At 37.0% G+C, this 16,249-nt stretch overlaps 1 protein-coding gene across 1 annotated transcript in view; it reads left to right on the top strand.

Moving 5' to 3' along the window:
• Nucleotides 1-16,249, top strand: part of CDKL3 (cyclin dependent kinase like 3) — an 86,648-nt gene that overhangs the window by 12,569 nt on the left and 57,830 nt on the right. Inside the window, exons 3-5 of the mRNA XM_047076075.1 lie at nucleotides 6,290-6,468; nucleotides 13,135-13,247; nucleotides 14,852-14,991. Coding sequence (XP_046932031.1) covers nucleotides 6,290-6,468; nucleotides 13,135-13,247; nucleotides 14,852-14,991 — 432 coding nt within the window. The remainder of the gene's footprint in view (nucleotides 1-6,289; nucleotides 6,469-13,134; nucleotides 13,248-14,851; nucleotides 14,992-16,249) is intronic.

Raw genomic sequence — 16,249 nt, 5'->3', positions numbered from 1 at the left:
AGTCGGTGAAGTGTCTGACTTCCGCTCAGGTCACGATCTCACGGTTTGTGGGTTCGAGCCCCACATCGGGCTCTGTGCTGACAGCTCGGAGCCTGGAGCCTGCTTCGGATTCTGTGTCTCCCTCTCTCTCTGCCCCTCCCCTGCTCATGCTCTGTCTCTCTCTGTCTCAAAAATTAATAAAACATTTAAAAAAATAGACATTGAAAAAAAAAAGTTTCATTGGGGCGCCTGGGTGGCTCAGTCTTGTTTTTGGCTCAAGCCAGAATCTCACAGTTCATGAGTTTGAGCCCCATGCTGGGCTCTGCACTAACAGAGCAGAGCCTCCTTGAGATTCTCTCCCTCCCTCTGTCTCTGCCCCTCCCCTGGTCAGTCTCTCTTTCAATCTCAAAATAAATAAATAAACACTTGAAAAAAAAATCTTTACGTTTTAAAATTCTTTTTAAATTTCTTTAAATTCCATTTAGTGTACAGGGTAATATTAGTTTCAGGTGATAAATCAGACTTCAGTATGGAATTTTATGTAGTTCTGGTACATTCCACCACAAAGTAAAGGAGAAGCAAACTCCTTGTTTGAATTCTAGGTCTGATAGTTCACACTATGTACAAAAACTAACTCAAAATTTATCAAAGACCTAAGTATAAGAGGTAAAACTATAAAAGTCTTACAAGAAAATGTAGGTGAAAATCTGTGTGACCATTTATTAGTTGATACTTTTTTTTTTTAAGATTTATTATTAAGTAATCTCTCCACCCAATGTGATGTGTGAACCAAGAGCTGCATGCTCTGCCCTCTGAGCCAGCCAGGTGCCCCTAGGCAATAGTGCTTTACATATGACATCAAAAGCAAAAGCAAAAGCAATAAAAAAAATAATAAATTGGATTTCATCAAAATTAAAACTTTGGCGCATCAAAGGACACTATCAAGAAAATAAAAAGTTCAGGGGCTCGTGGGTGGCTCAGTCAGTTAAGCATCTGACTTGGGTTCAGATTATGATCTCATGGGTCATGAGTTCAAGCTCCACATTCAGCTCTCTGCTGTCAGCACAGAGCCCACTTCAGATCCTGTCCCCCTCCTTGCATGTGCGCATGCTCAATAGTAAATAAACATTAAAAAAGAAAAGAAAAGAAAGTAAAAAGTTCACAGGAAAGGGAGAAAATATTTGCAAATCATATATCTGATAAATATCCAGGATATGCAAAATACAACTCAAGTATAAAAAGATAACCCAATTTAACATTTTTCAAAGGTATATAAATGGCTGATAGCACATGAAATGTGCTCAATATCATTAGTCATTATGAAAATACAAATCGAAATTACAATGAGAAGTCACTTCACACCCACCAGGCTGGCTGTAATTTAAAAAGCAGACAATGACAAATTTTGGCGAGGAAGTAGAGAAATTGGAACCTTTATACGCTGCTGGTGGTGGTATACAATGGTGCAGATGGTATGGAAAACAGTTTGGCAATTCCTCCAAAGGTTAAATAAAGAACTACCATGTGACCTAACAATTCTCCTCCTAGGTATCTACAGAATAGAATGGAAAACATGTGTTCACATAAAAACTTGCACAAGAATATTCATAGCAGCATTATTCATAATACCTAAGAAGTGGAAACAACTCAAATATGTATCAAGCTGATGAATGGATAAACAAATGAGGAATATCCATATGGTGAAATATATTCAGCCATAAAAAGGAATTAAGTACTGATACGTGCTATACCATGAAAGCTCCTTGAAACTTCACGTTAAATGAAGAAATTAAGATGTAAAAAACCACACAGCATAAATTCCATTAAAATGAAACATTCAGAACTGGCAAATTCTTATTTGCATATCTTCTTTGAAGAAATGTCTATTCGGGTCCTTTACTAATTTTTATTATTTTTTAAACATTTTTTTAATGTTTATTTTTGAGAGAGTACGAGCAGGGGAGGGACAGGGCGGGGAGGGGGGACAGAGGATCTGAAGTGGGCTCATCTGACAGCAGTGAGCCCAATGTGGGGTTTGAGCTCACAAATCATGAGATCACAACTGGAGCCAAAATCAGACACTCAACCGATTGGACCACCCAGGTGCCCGCTTTACTAGCTTATTTGTCTTTTTATTGTTGAGTTGAATTTTATATATTTTGGAAACTAGATGCTTATCAGAGATGGAATTTGCAAATATTTTCTCCTATGAGTTGTCTTTTTGCTTTCTTGATAGTGTTCCAATTCTGGTGTGCTAATTATTTCTGACCAAGGCCCCAGGAGAAAGGCTTTTTGCACTGGGCAAGCTCTACTTTCAATCAAATAAATGGAAGATTTCTAGTGGGACTTTTCAGTGATTTGTCAGATCAAATAATGACAGCTACCTGGGAAAGGGGCTTTGGAGGAGATAAGACACTGTCCTTCTTTCTCTGGGAGCTGCTAGGCTTCTGGTTTTCCCCATGATTTGGGGGACTGTTGGTTTACCAAACTACCAGGAACTAGGGAAAAAGAAGTAAAATAAGTCAAGTTAAGAATACTATATGAGTAGGAGTGACTGGCTGGCTCCAACAGTAGAGCATGTGACTCTTGCTCTTGGGGGTAATGAGTTCAAGTCCCATGTTGGGTGTAGAGCTTACATAAAAAAATACCACATGCGTCATAGGTTTTATGTTTTAACTTTTTAAAGAAACTGTCAAAAAAAAAAAAAAAAGAAAGAAAGAAACTGCCATACTGTTTTCCAAAGTGGCTGTATCATTTTACATCCCCACCAACAATATACTTCCTCCCCAATACTTTTTTTTTGTCATTTTGATTGTGGCTATTCTAGTGGGTGTGAAATCGTGCCTTATTTTTTTGAGAACTAAAATTGTCTTTATTTACAAGTGATATGATCATCTACATAGAAAACCCTATGGAATCTACAATAAAATTAACAGAACTAATTTGTAAATTTATCGCAGTTATGGGATATAAGATTTATATACCAAAATTAATTGTATTTCTATATGTTGGCAATCAACAATCAGAAATTGAAATAAAGAATATCATTAAATAGGGGCACCTGGCTGGCTCAGTCAGTGGAGCCTGTGACTCTTGATCTTGGGGTTGTAAATTCAAGCCCCAGGTTGGGTGTAGAGATTACTTAAAAATAAAATCTTAAAAGAATGCCATTAAACAGCTTCAAAAATACAAAATACTTAGGGAGAGTCTGACAAAAGATGTATAAGAACTATAACCTGAAAATTACTAAACATTGAGAGAAATTAAAGAAGACCTAAACAAGTTGAAGGAAATACTGTGTTTATGGAGGTCACAGTGTGATAGTAGAAGGCCAAGGAGGATCTAGTCAAACACAGGTTTTACAAGTTGGGATTTAGAGTGTGCTTGGTTCTCAAGGATAACAAAATTCCACATGTCGTCATGGTTGTAGTTGTTGAACAGAATGAAAATACAAGCGTATCAACTGAGTGCATCTTTCTGCTTCGTTTTTAAAAGACTGAGGAGGAAAGTGATAGATATCTGGTGGGCAGAATATGTGAAGTGGTATCTTAATGTGCTTTTCCATGTCGGCTTTTGCTCATGTTATATCCTTAGATCTTGGCATAATGCCTAGCATATACTACTCATTCAATAAAAGTTGTAGAAATAAAAAAGGATTAATATAGGGGTGCCTGGGTGGCTCAGTCAGTTAAGCATCTGACTCTTAATTTCAGTCAGGTCATGATCTTACAGTTGGTGAGACTGAGCCCCGTGTGGGGCTTTGCGCCGAGAGCATGGAGCCTGCTTTGGATTCTGTCTTTCCCTCTCTCTGTGCCCCTCCCCCCCAACTAATAAACAAACTTAAAAAAAGGATTAATATAGTTTTATATATGGTACATTTAAGGTGTCTCATTACCCCAAGTTAATGTTTTGGCCACTTATGGAGGGAAACTGAGTCAGAACAAGAGCCAATCCCAAACGCTTATAGCAGTAAGTTGTATAAACAAGGAAAGATGCCAGATTTCTGTCACTGAGATATTTTCACTTGTGCTATGATCCTTTGTTAGTGATGAGAATATGCTTCATTCATAAAATTTTTAAATGCTTTCTTTGTTTTAGGCACTGTACTGGTCACTGGGGATATAGCTTAAATAATACAGAAATCTTGCCCTCATGGCGTTTATAGTCTAGTGGGAGTTACAAACAAGCAAACAGGCAATTAATAAATAGCATGACAAATAATGTAATGGAGGAAGTACAGAATGATGTGAGAACACATGTTGGCAATCAACAATCAAATTGAAATAAAGAATACCATTAAATAGGGGCACTTGGCTGGCTCAGTCAGTGTAGTCTGTGACTCTTAATCTCGGGGTTGTAAGTTCAAGCCCCAGGTTGGGTGTAGAGATTACTTAAACACTAACATAAATTTATATTACTAATATAAATATATAAGCTATGACCTAAGGAAATAGGTGGCCAGGCAAAGTGTTCTAGGCAATTGGAACAGCATCAGCAAGTGCATAGAGATAAGACAAACCTTGAAAACTTAGGAAACGAATATTGTATAGGCTAGGGAAGTGAGGGCCAAATTCTAGAAGGCATTATAAGCCATTTTAAGGAGTTTCAAATTTGTTCTATGGGATGGGAAATCCTTGAAGAATGTTAAGCAGAGAAGTGACATGATCACACATGTAATTTTTTTAAAGTTTATTTTTTTTTAGTAATTACTACACCCAGCGTGGGGCTCGAACCCATGACCCTGAGATCAAGAATCACATGCTCTTCCAACTGAGCCAGTTTGGTGCCCACACATGTGATTTTAAAATAGTACTCTGAGGGCAGCTGGATGGCTTAGTTGATTGAGTGTCTGACTCTTGATTTGGGCTCAGGTCATGTTCCCAGGGTCGTGGGTTCAAGCCCCATGCAGCATAGAGCCTGCTTGAGATTCTCTCTCCCTCTCTCTCTCTCAATCTCCCTTTCTCTCTCTCCCTCTCTCCTTCCCTCCTTCCTTACCCCTCTGCTCCTCTCCCCTGCTCATGATCTCTCTCTCTAAAGTAAAATAAAATAAAATAGTACTGTGACAGTGGATTGGAGGGGATCAGAATGAATTCAGGGAGACCATTTGGCAATGTAGTAATTTTGGTGAGAGAGTTGAGGGGACTTGAACTAGGGACAAAAATATATATTGGAGCTGAAGGAGAAAAATATCTTGGTTTCTGGCTTGAGATATGGGGTCAATGTTTGTTCCATCCATGGAACTAAAGGACTGTTGAAAACAGGTTTTGGGGAGAAAATGAAGCATTCAGTTTTGGATTTGCTAAGTTTGAGCTGTGTGTGGGTCAGCCTTGTCAGACTTCTTGTGGACTTCCAATCCTTGTGGAAATCAGGAGACATATCTTGGTTAGAGATAGAATTTGGAAATTATCAGTACATTGTTACTAAAGCTAGAAGTGTAGATGAGATTGAGATGGAGCAGCCAAGAGGTGGGAAGAAAGCCAAGAGAATATGGTGTCTCCATGATAGGTGACGAAAGTGGTAAAAAAACCAATGAGTAGATGTCATTGCCCAGGGAACAGGATGTGTAAGAAAAGAAAGCCTGGGACCAGAATCCTACATTTAAGAGACAAATAGAGAAAGAGGAACTGCCACTGAAATGGAAGGGACTGGGAGAATTTTAGGTCCCAGAGATCAGGAAGGGAGGAATAGTTTGGCAACATTTTTACTCTAATATGTCAAGTAAGATACATATTGGGGCAGTCTGATAGAATGTGGGAACAAATGACATTAAGGAATATTTTATATTCCTTATATAAGGAATGATTACTTTAAGGAATATTATATTATTACTTTAAGGTTATATTACTTTAAGGTTATATTACTTTATATTATATTACTTTATATACTTTAAGGTTATATTACTTTAAGGAATAAATGAGTGATGAGAAAAAAAAGACTTAGTAAAGATAATGTCTTCAAGAGGTTTAGCTGTGAAGGAATGAGAGAAGGGGCAGTTGTATCTAGAATGGCACAGGGTTAAAGGAAAGTTAACCTGTTTTTCATTATGTTCTTTTGATTACCTTTCTTTTTAGGAATGTGATTTTCCTTTTTAGTATTATATCTGTTTTCTTGGCTTCATTTCATTTTGAGATGACAAGAATTGAAAATATGTACTTATTTAGCTTTTGCATTGTGCAGTTAATCCTTTGCCTGCGGTAAGAAAATAGCTTTACTGTCCTAATTAGCTAGATTATCTCTGTATAATTTTTGAGTGATCCTCTAGATAATGAATTCTCATTTTAATGTATTGCATCTTCTGTTTGTTTTTTAGATCATTCATCGAGATATAAAACCTGAGAATATTTTAGTATCCCAGTCAGGAATTACTAAGCTCTGTGATTTTGGTTTTGCACGAACTCTAGCATCTCCTGGGGACATTTATACGGACTATGTGGCCACACGCTGGTATAGAGCTCCAGAATTAGTATTAAAAGATACCTCTTATGGAAAGTACGTATATTTTGGGATCCTGTCTGGCCTTTCCTGGCCATCTCTTTTTTTCCCTTTGTGTGTCTGTCACCCCTACTATTGACACTCTCTGCCTTCTGCTTCTGGGTTGGAGATAAGAAAGGGATGCCTCTAAAAAGAACAGACAGACCCCGTAGGCACCTGCCCTGCTAGATAATGGTGTTACCATGCTTGCCCTCTGCTGCTGAGTGGCCCCAACGCCAGGTGACCTGTGCTGACATCCCTCAGGTTGTATCCGTGCTTGCTTTAAGCTGTGCCCCCACCATGGCAGAGTGACGTCTGTTTCTCTTTAACCTCTACATTCTGCAAAGATTTCAAAATCATTTACCTTGCTCTGCTGGCATTACCATAGGAACTGCCAAGTTTCCTATTTTCCAGAATATGGCACCCTCTTTACAAAGTCTGGCAAACAATTTTTAGATTGTGCTGTTCTAGATACTTTAGAAAGTAGCATTGTCTCAGTCTTTTGTGAAACAGTAGAAACAGTACATGAAATGACAATCTAATATATAAATAACAAATCTTGATGTGCATAAAGGGACCAAGTAGTCCAACTTAATACAAGAACTGGCGGTGGGGTGGGGGGCATGGATAATTCTCAAACACCTTTTCTAGAAATCATTATTCTGTTTTTACAATAATATCTAACTTTAATGAGCATTTACTTCGTGGCCAGGAACTGTTCTAAATGCTTTACATGCATTAAACAATTTTATTTCCTCAATGACTCTGTGATAAGGTGCTGCTGTTATCATCCCCATTTTGTTTTATTTTATTTTTAAAAATTTTTATAAATGATAATATGGATATTTTATTTAAAATATTTTTTATTTGACTGTAGTTGAAGGGCATTTGGCTAGCTCAGCCTGTGGACCATGTGACTTTTGATCCCAGGGTTGTGAGTTCAAGTCCCGTGTTGGGTGTAGACATTACTTAAAATAAAATCTTAAAAAAAAAAAAAGAAAGAAAATAGTTGATACACAATACTACATTAGTTTGATGTGTACAATACAACAATTCAATATCTGTTTACATTATGCTATGCTCAGTACAAATGTAACTACCATTTGTCACCTTAAAATACTATCATAATATCTATTGACTATATTCCTTATGCTGTGCCTTTTATTCCTGTGACTTAATCATTTTGTAACTGGAAGTCTGTATCTCCTACTACCCTTCACCCATTTTGCCCATCCTCCTCATCATCCCCATTTAAAATAAAAGGATATAAAACACAGGTAAACTAACACAAGGTCATTCCTGAGTACCTTTTCTTTAAAAAAAATTTGTTTTAATGTTTATTTATTTTTGAGAGACAGAGAGAGACAGAGCACAGCTGCGGAAGGGCAGAGAGAAAGGAAGACACAGAATCTGAAGCAGGCTCTAGGCTCTGAGCTGTCAGCACAGAGCCTGACGTGGGGCTCATACTCACAAACTGTGAGATCATGACCTGAGCCGAAGTTGGACACTTAACCGACTGAGCCACCCAGGCACCCCTAAGTACCTTTTCAACTATACTTCCCACTGATCCCTACGTACACCATCTCTGTGCCTCAGTTACTTTATCTGTATAATGGAAATAATAATAGGACAAGCTTCATAGGTTTGTGGTGAGAATCAAATGACTAAATGAATGAAAAAGATTAAAATATAATAAATACTCAATAAGTGTAGCCCCATAAGATCTGTGTCCCAGTTTTACTCTCTCTTCATGATATCTTAAATTCCTTTTCTCATGCACCTGCTATTCCTAACCCTTGCCCCCAAATCATATCCCCTTCTAAATCTTCTTGTTCATTGTGTGTAAATTTTGTGCCAGTTAATACTAATATGATCTAGTTCTAGCTTTTAAAAAAAAAAATGCTTCCTGGGGCGCCTGGGTGGCTCAGTTGGTTAAGCGTCCGACTTCAACTCAGGTCACGATCTCGAGGTCCGTGACTTCGAGCCCCACGTCGGGCTCTGGGCTGATAGCTCAGAGCCTGGAGCCTGGTTCAGATTCTGTGCCTCCCTCTCTCTCTGCCCCTCCCCCGTCCATGCTCTGTCTCTCTCTGTCTCAAAAATAACTAAACGTTAAAAAAAAAAAATTAAAAAAAATGCTTCCTGCTGAAAGATAAGTTCCTTGAGAACAGGTATAATCTCTTGTATTCCACAGAGCCAAAATTGGTGACTTGTACATGGTAAATTTGGCTTCTATGGGACTTCACGTTATGTCTGAAATAAATTTACTAGTGCATCTTTAAAAAAAAATCGTTTTATTGTGAAACAACACAGAGATACAAAAAATCCAGCACAACAAAAATACAGTCTTAGCAACAGATCAAAAAATAGAATTTTGGAGTTAAGGGTTGGTTGAAATAGGTGAAGGGGATTAAGAAACACTTATGATGAGCAATGAGTAGTGTATAGTGTATAGGATTGTTGAATCACATTATACACTTGAAACTAATATATATTAATTACACTTGAATAAAAAAATAGAATTTTTCTGCCCCCCTGAAGGCCCTCCATGTTCCCTGTTCCAATTTTATCACTCTCCCTTATCCCAAAAGTAACCATCTTGTTGATTTTTATTATATTCAGTTCCTTGTATTTCTTTATAGTTTTATCTACTTCCATAAGTGCATCTACTTAGTTTAATCTACACTTTTGTTACAATTTTTTTGAGATATGAGTCACATACCATAAAATTCACCCATTTAAATTGTACAGTTCAGGGGCACCTTGGGTGGCTCAGTTGGTTAAGCGTCTGACTTCAGATCAGGTCATGATCTCACAGTCCTGAGTTCAAGTTCCACATCGGGCTCTGTGCTGACAGCTTGGAGCCTGGAGACTGCTTTGGATTCTGTGTCTCCCTCTCTCTTTGCCCCCCCCACCCCCTCCCCCCCGGTCATGCTATATCTCTCTTTCTCAAAAATAATAAAAAACATTTAAAAAATCTTAAAAAAAAACACTCATCACCTAACCCAAGATCATCTAGATTTTTTCCTATATTATTGTCTAGAAGTTTTATAGTTTTGTATATAATTTTTATATCTGTGATCCATTCTGAGTTAATTTTTGTGAAAATGTTAAGATCTGTGTCTAGCTTCTTTTTTCCCCCCATATACGGATGTCTAGTTGTTCTAGTATCATTTGTTGAAGATTTTCCTTTCTCTACTGGATTGTCCTTTCTCCTTTGTCAGTTTAAATCATCTTTTCTCCTCTGTCAAAGTTTAGTTATTCTTGTGAGTCTAGTTCTGGACTCTATTCTGTTCTCTTCATCTGTTTATTCTTTCACCAATACCAGTGTCTTGATTATTGTAGCTTTATAATATGTCTTGAAGTTAAGGGGTATCTTTCCTCTGACTTTGTTCTTCTTCAACATTGTGTTGGCCCTTCTGGTCTATTGCCTTACCATATTGTTAAAAACCAAAATTCAGCTGAGTAAAAGTTAAAGATCTTAATGGCTCGGAGTGCCTGGGTGGCTCAGTCGGTTGAGCATCTGACTTTGGCTCAGGTCATGATATCACCGCTTGTGGGTTCAAGCCCTGCGTCAGGCTCTGTGCTGATAGCTCAGAGCCTGGAGCCTGCTTTGGATTCTGGGTCCCGCTCTCTCTGTGCCCCTCCCTCGCTCATGCTCTGTCTGTCTCTCTCTCTCTCTCTCAAGAATAAATTTAAAAAAACATTTAAAAAATCTCAATGGCTCGGGGCGCCTGGGTGGCGCAGTCGGTTAAGCGTCCGACTTCAGCCAGGTCACGATCTCGCGGTCCGTGAGTTCGAGCCCCGCGTCGGGCTCTGGGCTGATGGCTCAGAGCCTGGAGCCTGTTTCCGATTCTGTGTCTCCCTCTCTCTCTGCCCCTCCCCCGTTCATGCTCTGTCTCTCTCTGTCCCAAAAATAAATAAACGTTGAAAAAATCTCAATGGCTCTATTCAACAATTTGTGAATCAGGCAGCATTCCATCTAGCAGATAGAAAGGCACCCCAAAGGGCTGTACAAAATAGAAAGACTTACATAGGCAAAAGAGAGCAAGGCAAGGAAGTTACTAGTAAAGAATAGATTATTTTTCACCTTCCTTTAGAGAATGGCAGGGTTCTGTCTGGCAGAAACTCAGGCAGCATTGAGGAGTGCTGATCAGGTAATTCCAGACTGACTAGTTTAATATCCCATTTCTGGGATAAGTTGAAGCAAATTAAGTTAAGTATTAAGCTTCAGTTTGGTGATGTGGGCTTAGCACAAGTGACTCAATTTTGAGCATGGTGTCTCTTTTTAAACTATGTATAAACAATATAAATTTAAATATTACTTATATTTTTTAAATATTTATTTATTTTTGAGAAAGAGAGAGAGAGACAGAGAACACGCATGCGTGAGTGGCAGAGGGGCAGAGAGAGAGGGAGACATAGAATCCAAAGCAGGCTTCAGTCTCTGAGCTGTCAGCACAGAGCCCAACATGGGGCTCGAACTCACGAACCACGAGATAATGACCTGAACTGAAGTTGGAGGCTCAACTGACTGAGCCACCCAAGTATCCCAACAGTATAAACTCTAGAATCAGTTTGTTGGTATCCAAATTGGATTTTGACTGGGATTGCACCGAATCTATAGATCAAGTTGGGAAGAACTGACATTTTGACAATATTGAGTCTTCCTATTCATGAATATACAATATTTCTCCATTTATATAGATCTTCCAGGATTTCTTTACTGAATTTTGCTTTTTTTCACTTGAGAGTTTATCTTGGAGATCACTTAAGAATTTTTTAAAAAATATTTATTTAAGTAATCTGTTCACCGAGCATGGGGCTTGAAGTCATGACCCTGAGATGAAGAGTTGCATGCTCTTTCCCCTGAGCCACTCAGGGGCCCCTCCTGGAGATCACTTTATTTTTGTTTAATTTTTATTAAAATTTTTTTTAAAAATATTCATTTTGAGAGAGAGCAAGCGAGCAAGCATATGAGCAGGGGGAAGGGCAGAGAGAGGAGAGAGAATCCCAAGCAGTGGCTCAGGGCTTCATTCCATGAGTTGTGAGATCATGACCTAAGCTGAAATATATAGTCGGATCCTTAACTGACTGAGCCACCCAGGCACCCCAGAATCACTTTATATTATCATATACCTTATCTTTTTAAACAGGTGAATAATATTTTGTTGTGTATTATACAAAATTTTACATAGCCTTTCTTCTGTTGATGGATGTTTAGGTTGTTTCCATTTTTTTTTCTACCACAAATAGTGCTTATTATTTATCTTTTATCATTTATCTTTGTGTTCAAGGGTGGGCAGATCTTTGTATAAATTCCTAGGAATAAAGTTGGCCAAAAGTATGTACATTTTTTTCCCTTTTTTTGAGAAGGGGAGAGAGAGAGAGAGAATGAGCAGGAGTTGGGGTGGGGGGGTAGAAGGAGAATGAGAATCTCAAGTAGACTCCACGCCCAGTGCAGAGCTCAATGCAGGGCTTGATCTCACAACCATGCAATCAAGACCTGAGCCAAAATTGAGAGTGAGTTGCTTAACCAGCTGAGCCACCCAGGTGCCCCAAAAGTATGTACATTTTTTATTTTGATAACTTTTGCCAATTTTCCCTTCAAATAAGTATAGTTTACACTCCCAAAACAGTACATGGGAGTATTCATTTTCCATAGCTTCACCGATACAGCAGTTACTGAATCTTATAATTTTTATCAATTGGATTAGAGAAAGATATATCTTACTGTAGCGTTTTTTTTAATTATTATTATTATTATTATTTTAGTTTTGAGACAGAGAGAGAGAGACAGAGCATGAGTGGAGGAGGGGCAGAGCAAGAGAGGGAGACACAGAATCCAAAGCAGGCTCCAGGCTCTGAGCTGTCAGCACAGAGCCCGATGCAGGGCTTGAACTCACAGACCACGAGATCATGACCTGAGCTGAAGTCGGATGCTTAGCCAACTGAGCCACCCAGGTACCCCCTCACTGTAGTGTTTATATTTCTTCTGAATGTGAGATAGGGCTGCTTTTTATCTGTTTAAAAGTCTTAGTAATGTAAACTATCTTTTAAAAACTGGTTATGTCACGGGCGCCTGGGTGGCTCAGTTGGTTAAATGTCCAACTCTTAATCTTAGCTCAGGTCATGACAGTTTGTGGGATGGAGCCCCTAGCCCCTGCTTGGGACTCTCTCTCTGTCTCTGCCCCCTCTCCCTGCTTGCACTCACTTGCTCAAAATAAATAAGTAAACTTAAAAGAAAAACTGATTAATGGGAAAATGTTGGAATTATGAATGACTCACAACACCTTAAGATAAGTAAATGTAAATGGTAAAATATTTAAGATTTTTTATATTCCTTAAAAAACAAGATGATTTTGGTATTCAATTATTCTAATTAATAAACCATTTATCATAATGTCCTTATATAAGTATTTGAAACAATTTTAGAATTATAGTTACTTTTCATCTGGACTACTACGTGGCTTCTCATATGATTTAAATATAAGCTATTTAATATTATTAATAAAATGTGATAGTGTTTATATATATCCTAAAGTTGGGTTATGATACTAAGGTGAAAATTTATAAGTGATACCATTTAACTATTCTTTTTTCTTTGGCTGCAACTTTATTTAAAAAATTTTTTTAGAAAAGGTATGTATTTCTCCATGAAAAAGCAATTTATTCTTGTTGTTCCAGACCTGTAGATATCTGGGCTTTAGGTTGTATGATCATTGAGATGGCCACTGGAAATCCCTATCTTCCTAGCAGCTCTGATTTGGATTTACTTCATAAAATTGTTTTAAAAGTAGGTAGGTACTACTGAAATATACTGTTACATGCTTGAAATAGATATTGCCAGATCACGTCTGCTTGATATTCAGATTCAGTTTTTTCTTTATAAGAACAGGGAAGCATATTGTTTTGGTAGATGGCAGCAAGTGGATGCCTTGGGCTGATAAAGAAAGTAGAAAATTCTCTGTTTTTGTAAATAATATTTTCTTTGCTAGGATGTAAGTAGCTAAGACATTTGCTAATGATTGATAGTAAGAAAAATAGTACAGTAGGAAACTACTTCAAATTGTCTGAAAGTTGTTCTAAAGTTTTGGCTTCTACAAATATTTGCATCTCTGAAAGAGGACTTTTAAATAATAGAGTTGATTTAGATATCTTTTAAAGTAGTTGGAGATAGAAAGTTACTGAGAATTTTCTTTTTTTTTTTTTAGCCACAATAAATAACCAGGTACCTAAATAACTTATTCAAAAATACATTTGCTGAGGGGTGCCTGTGTGGCTCAGTTGGTTAAGCGTCCGACTTCAGCTCAGGTCATGATCTCACAATTTGTGAGTTCAAGCCCTGTGGTGGGCTCTGTGCCTGATGGCTCAGAACTTGGAGCCTGCTTCAGATTCTGTGTCTTTCTCTCTCTCTGTCCTTCCCCTGCTCGCACTCTGTCTCTGCCTCTCTCTCAAAAATAAATAAACATTAAATTTTTATTAAATTAAAAAAGTAATTAAAAATACACTTGATGAGAGCTGAATTATGATGATCTGCCTTGACTATCCAAACATTTTGATGGTTAGCCTTGCTCATGGAGTTTCAATGATTTGTTTTTTTATATATTTCTGAATGAGGAGTTTGAGGAGCCCCTTTTGTGGTAGAGAGGCTATACATAAACATGTAATTACAGATCATGAAGAAGATACTGTGAGCAACCATAAAAATCATGAAATCTGGATAAATATTAATTAAAGATTTAGTTCAGAGTCTTAGAGCATCATACTTTTTTGGGTCATCTTTAAAGTTCTCGTTATTAGATTAATGTTAGAAAAAAAACCCTAGAGATGATAGGATTACTTTTGTCCTTTTACAGATAAGGAAACTGAAGCATAGAAAGGAAAGAGATTTGCCCAAGGTCACAGCCCTAGTTATAGCAAAACTGGCGCTAGAACTTAGCTTTCTCCACTGCTGTTTATAGTTCTTTCCATTCTACTACTACTCCATAGCCTTGTTTCTTCTTTGCAATATTGCTATTTCTAAATAATTTAGATATTTTAGCTGTTTTAAGTAAGGCTTTGCTGACGAACACTTGTTAGTTAAGCTATTTAGATGCCCATATGGAAATATGTAAAAGTTTGCGCTTTTCTTGACAGCATCATATATTATGTCGTATAATTTGGGAAATGAAAACGAACCTGGTGGTTTTAAATTTTCTACTGCTTACCTGCTATCAACAGATTACTGGGGAAACTTATGAACTTTTATGCTGTATTCAGATAGTGCCTTCTTCAACCTTAAAAAATTAACATAATTGTTATTCTCCCTTTTTAGTAATTTAATGCAAGTCACATAGCAATTTATTTTGATTTTAGATTAATTTCCTTGTTTTCTTATATTCATATTTTTTTTTCTTTCCAGGCAATTTGACACCTCATTTACAGAATATCTTTTCCAAGAGTCCCATTTTTGCTGGGGTGGTCCTTCCTCAAGTTCAACACCCCAAAAATGCAAGAAAAAAATACCCAAAGCTAAATGGATTGTTGGCAGATATAGTTCATGTAGGTTAAGAATTAAGGACATATTTTGGGGAAATTTGCATAAATTATAATACAGTTTTAGGATATTACTTTAATGAAATTCCAAAAGGATTCGTAATGTTGACTGTTAACAGTTACTATATTCCTCTGTCTTTATGTCTTTAGTCCAGAGAAATTAAAATTCATAGACTATAAAACTGAAAGCTCCCTAGGATAATCCTGTCCATTATTTTTAGTTTATCCCAATTTTAATGATAATTAGGGATAAACTGGAAAAATTCAAAGGACTTGCAGTGTTTATCACCACCTTTTAACAGCCAGTCTACCCAAGTTAGGGATCTGTTCCTTGTACACTGGTATCGTAAGATATCTACAAGGCATTGGCAGCTGCAGTTTTAATTTTATAAATTCACCCTGAATTTAAAGAAAACAAAAACATTATACTGTATAGCACTTTCTAATTATTTTAAAATTTAAATTTTATTTTAAACTCAGTAATAAATATGCCAATATACTCAGTACAAAATTCAAAAAGTTAGAGAATTTACTGTGGAAAGTTAAATCTGCTTCTGTTTATTTTTTCTATCCAGCCAATTTCCTTTCCCAGGTCAAGTGAGGTATCTTATTTCTGATGTATAGCCCTTTAAAAAAAGTGGTTACCTAAATTTCAAAGCAAATATGGTGTAGTGTTTATCAGAAGGGGCTCTGGAATCACATAGACTAAAACTCAGCTGTGTCACTAATTAGCTCTGTAACCTTGGGAAAGTCACTTAATCTCTGTGCCCCAGTTTACTGGGCTATAAAACAGCTTTAACAGTCTTCATTTTCTGGGGCCGCAGAATTAAATGAGGTAATGGTGAAAATGTTCTGAGCACAGGGCCTTTGATAAACTATCAACAAATGTTAATATTAATTGTTGCTTTTGCTATTTAGGTAAACTTACTAACCGTATGATATGTAACATCTAAAGACTATTCTTAAAGGAAAAAATGATTTCATTGGTATCTGGAGAGAACTAGAATTTCCTAAGAATCAGATTTATTTACTACATTTTCAATTGAATTTATTTTATATATCATAGTTTTAATTCTACAAAGAATACGTAATGATTATAGAAAAAGTAGAAAATACATGATAAACAAAAAGGAGAAGTTAAGGTTTTCCCACAATCTGGAAAAATTACTGTTGATATTTTGATTTATATACTTCTAGGCTTTTGTCAACCAAATACGTGCATAGAAATTTATGCTTTTTAAAAGATGTCATACTTCACACAGTG

The sequence above is a fragment of the Lynx rufus genome, unplaced genomic scaffold (assembly GCF_022079265.1).
Source record: "Lynx rufus isolate CCGP_SWC_20201006 ecotype Redwood Valley unplaced genomic scaffold, mLynRuf1.p SCAF_1, whole genome shotgun sequence".
NCBI lineage: Eukaryota > Metazoa > Chordata > Mammalia > Carnivora > Felidae > Lynx > Lynx rufus.
This window is presented reverse-complemented; position numbering and strand designations above follow the sequence as displayed.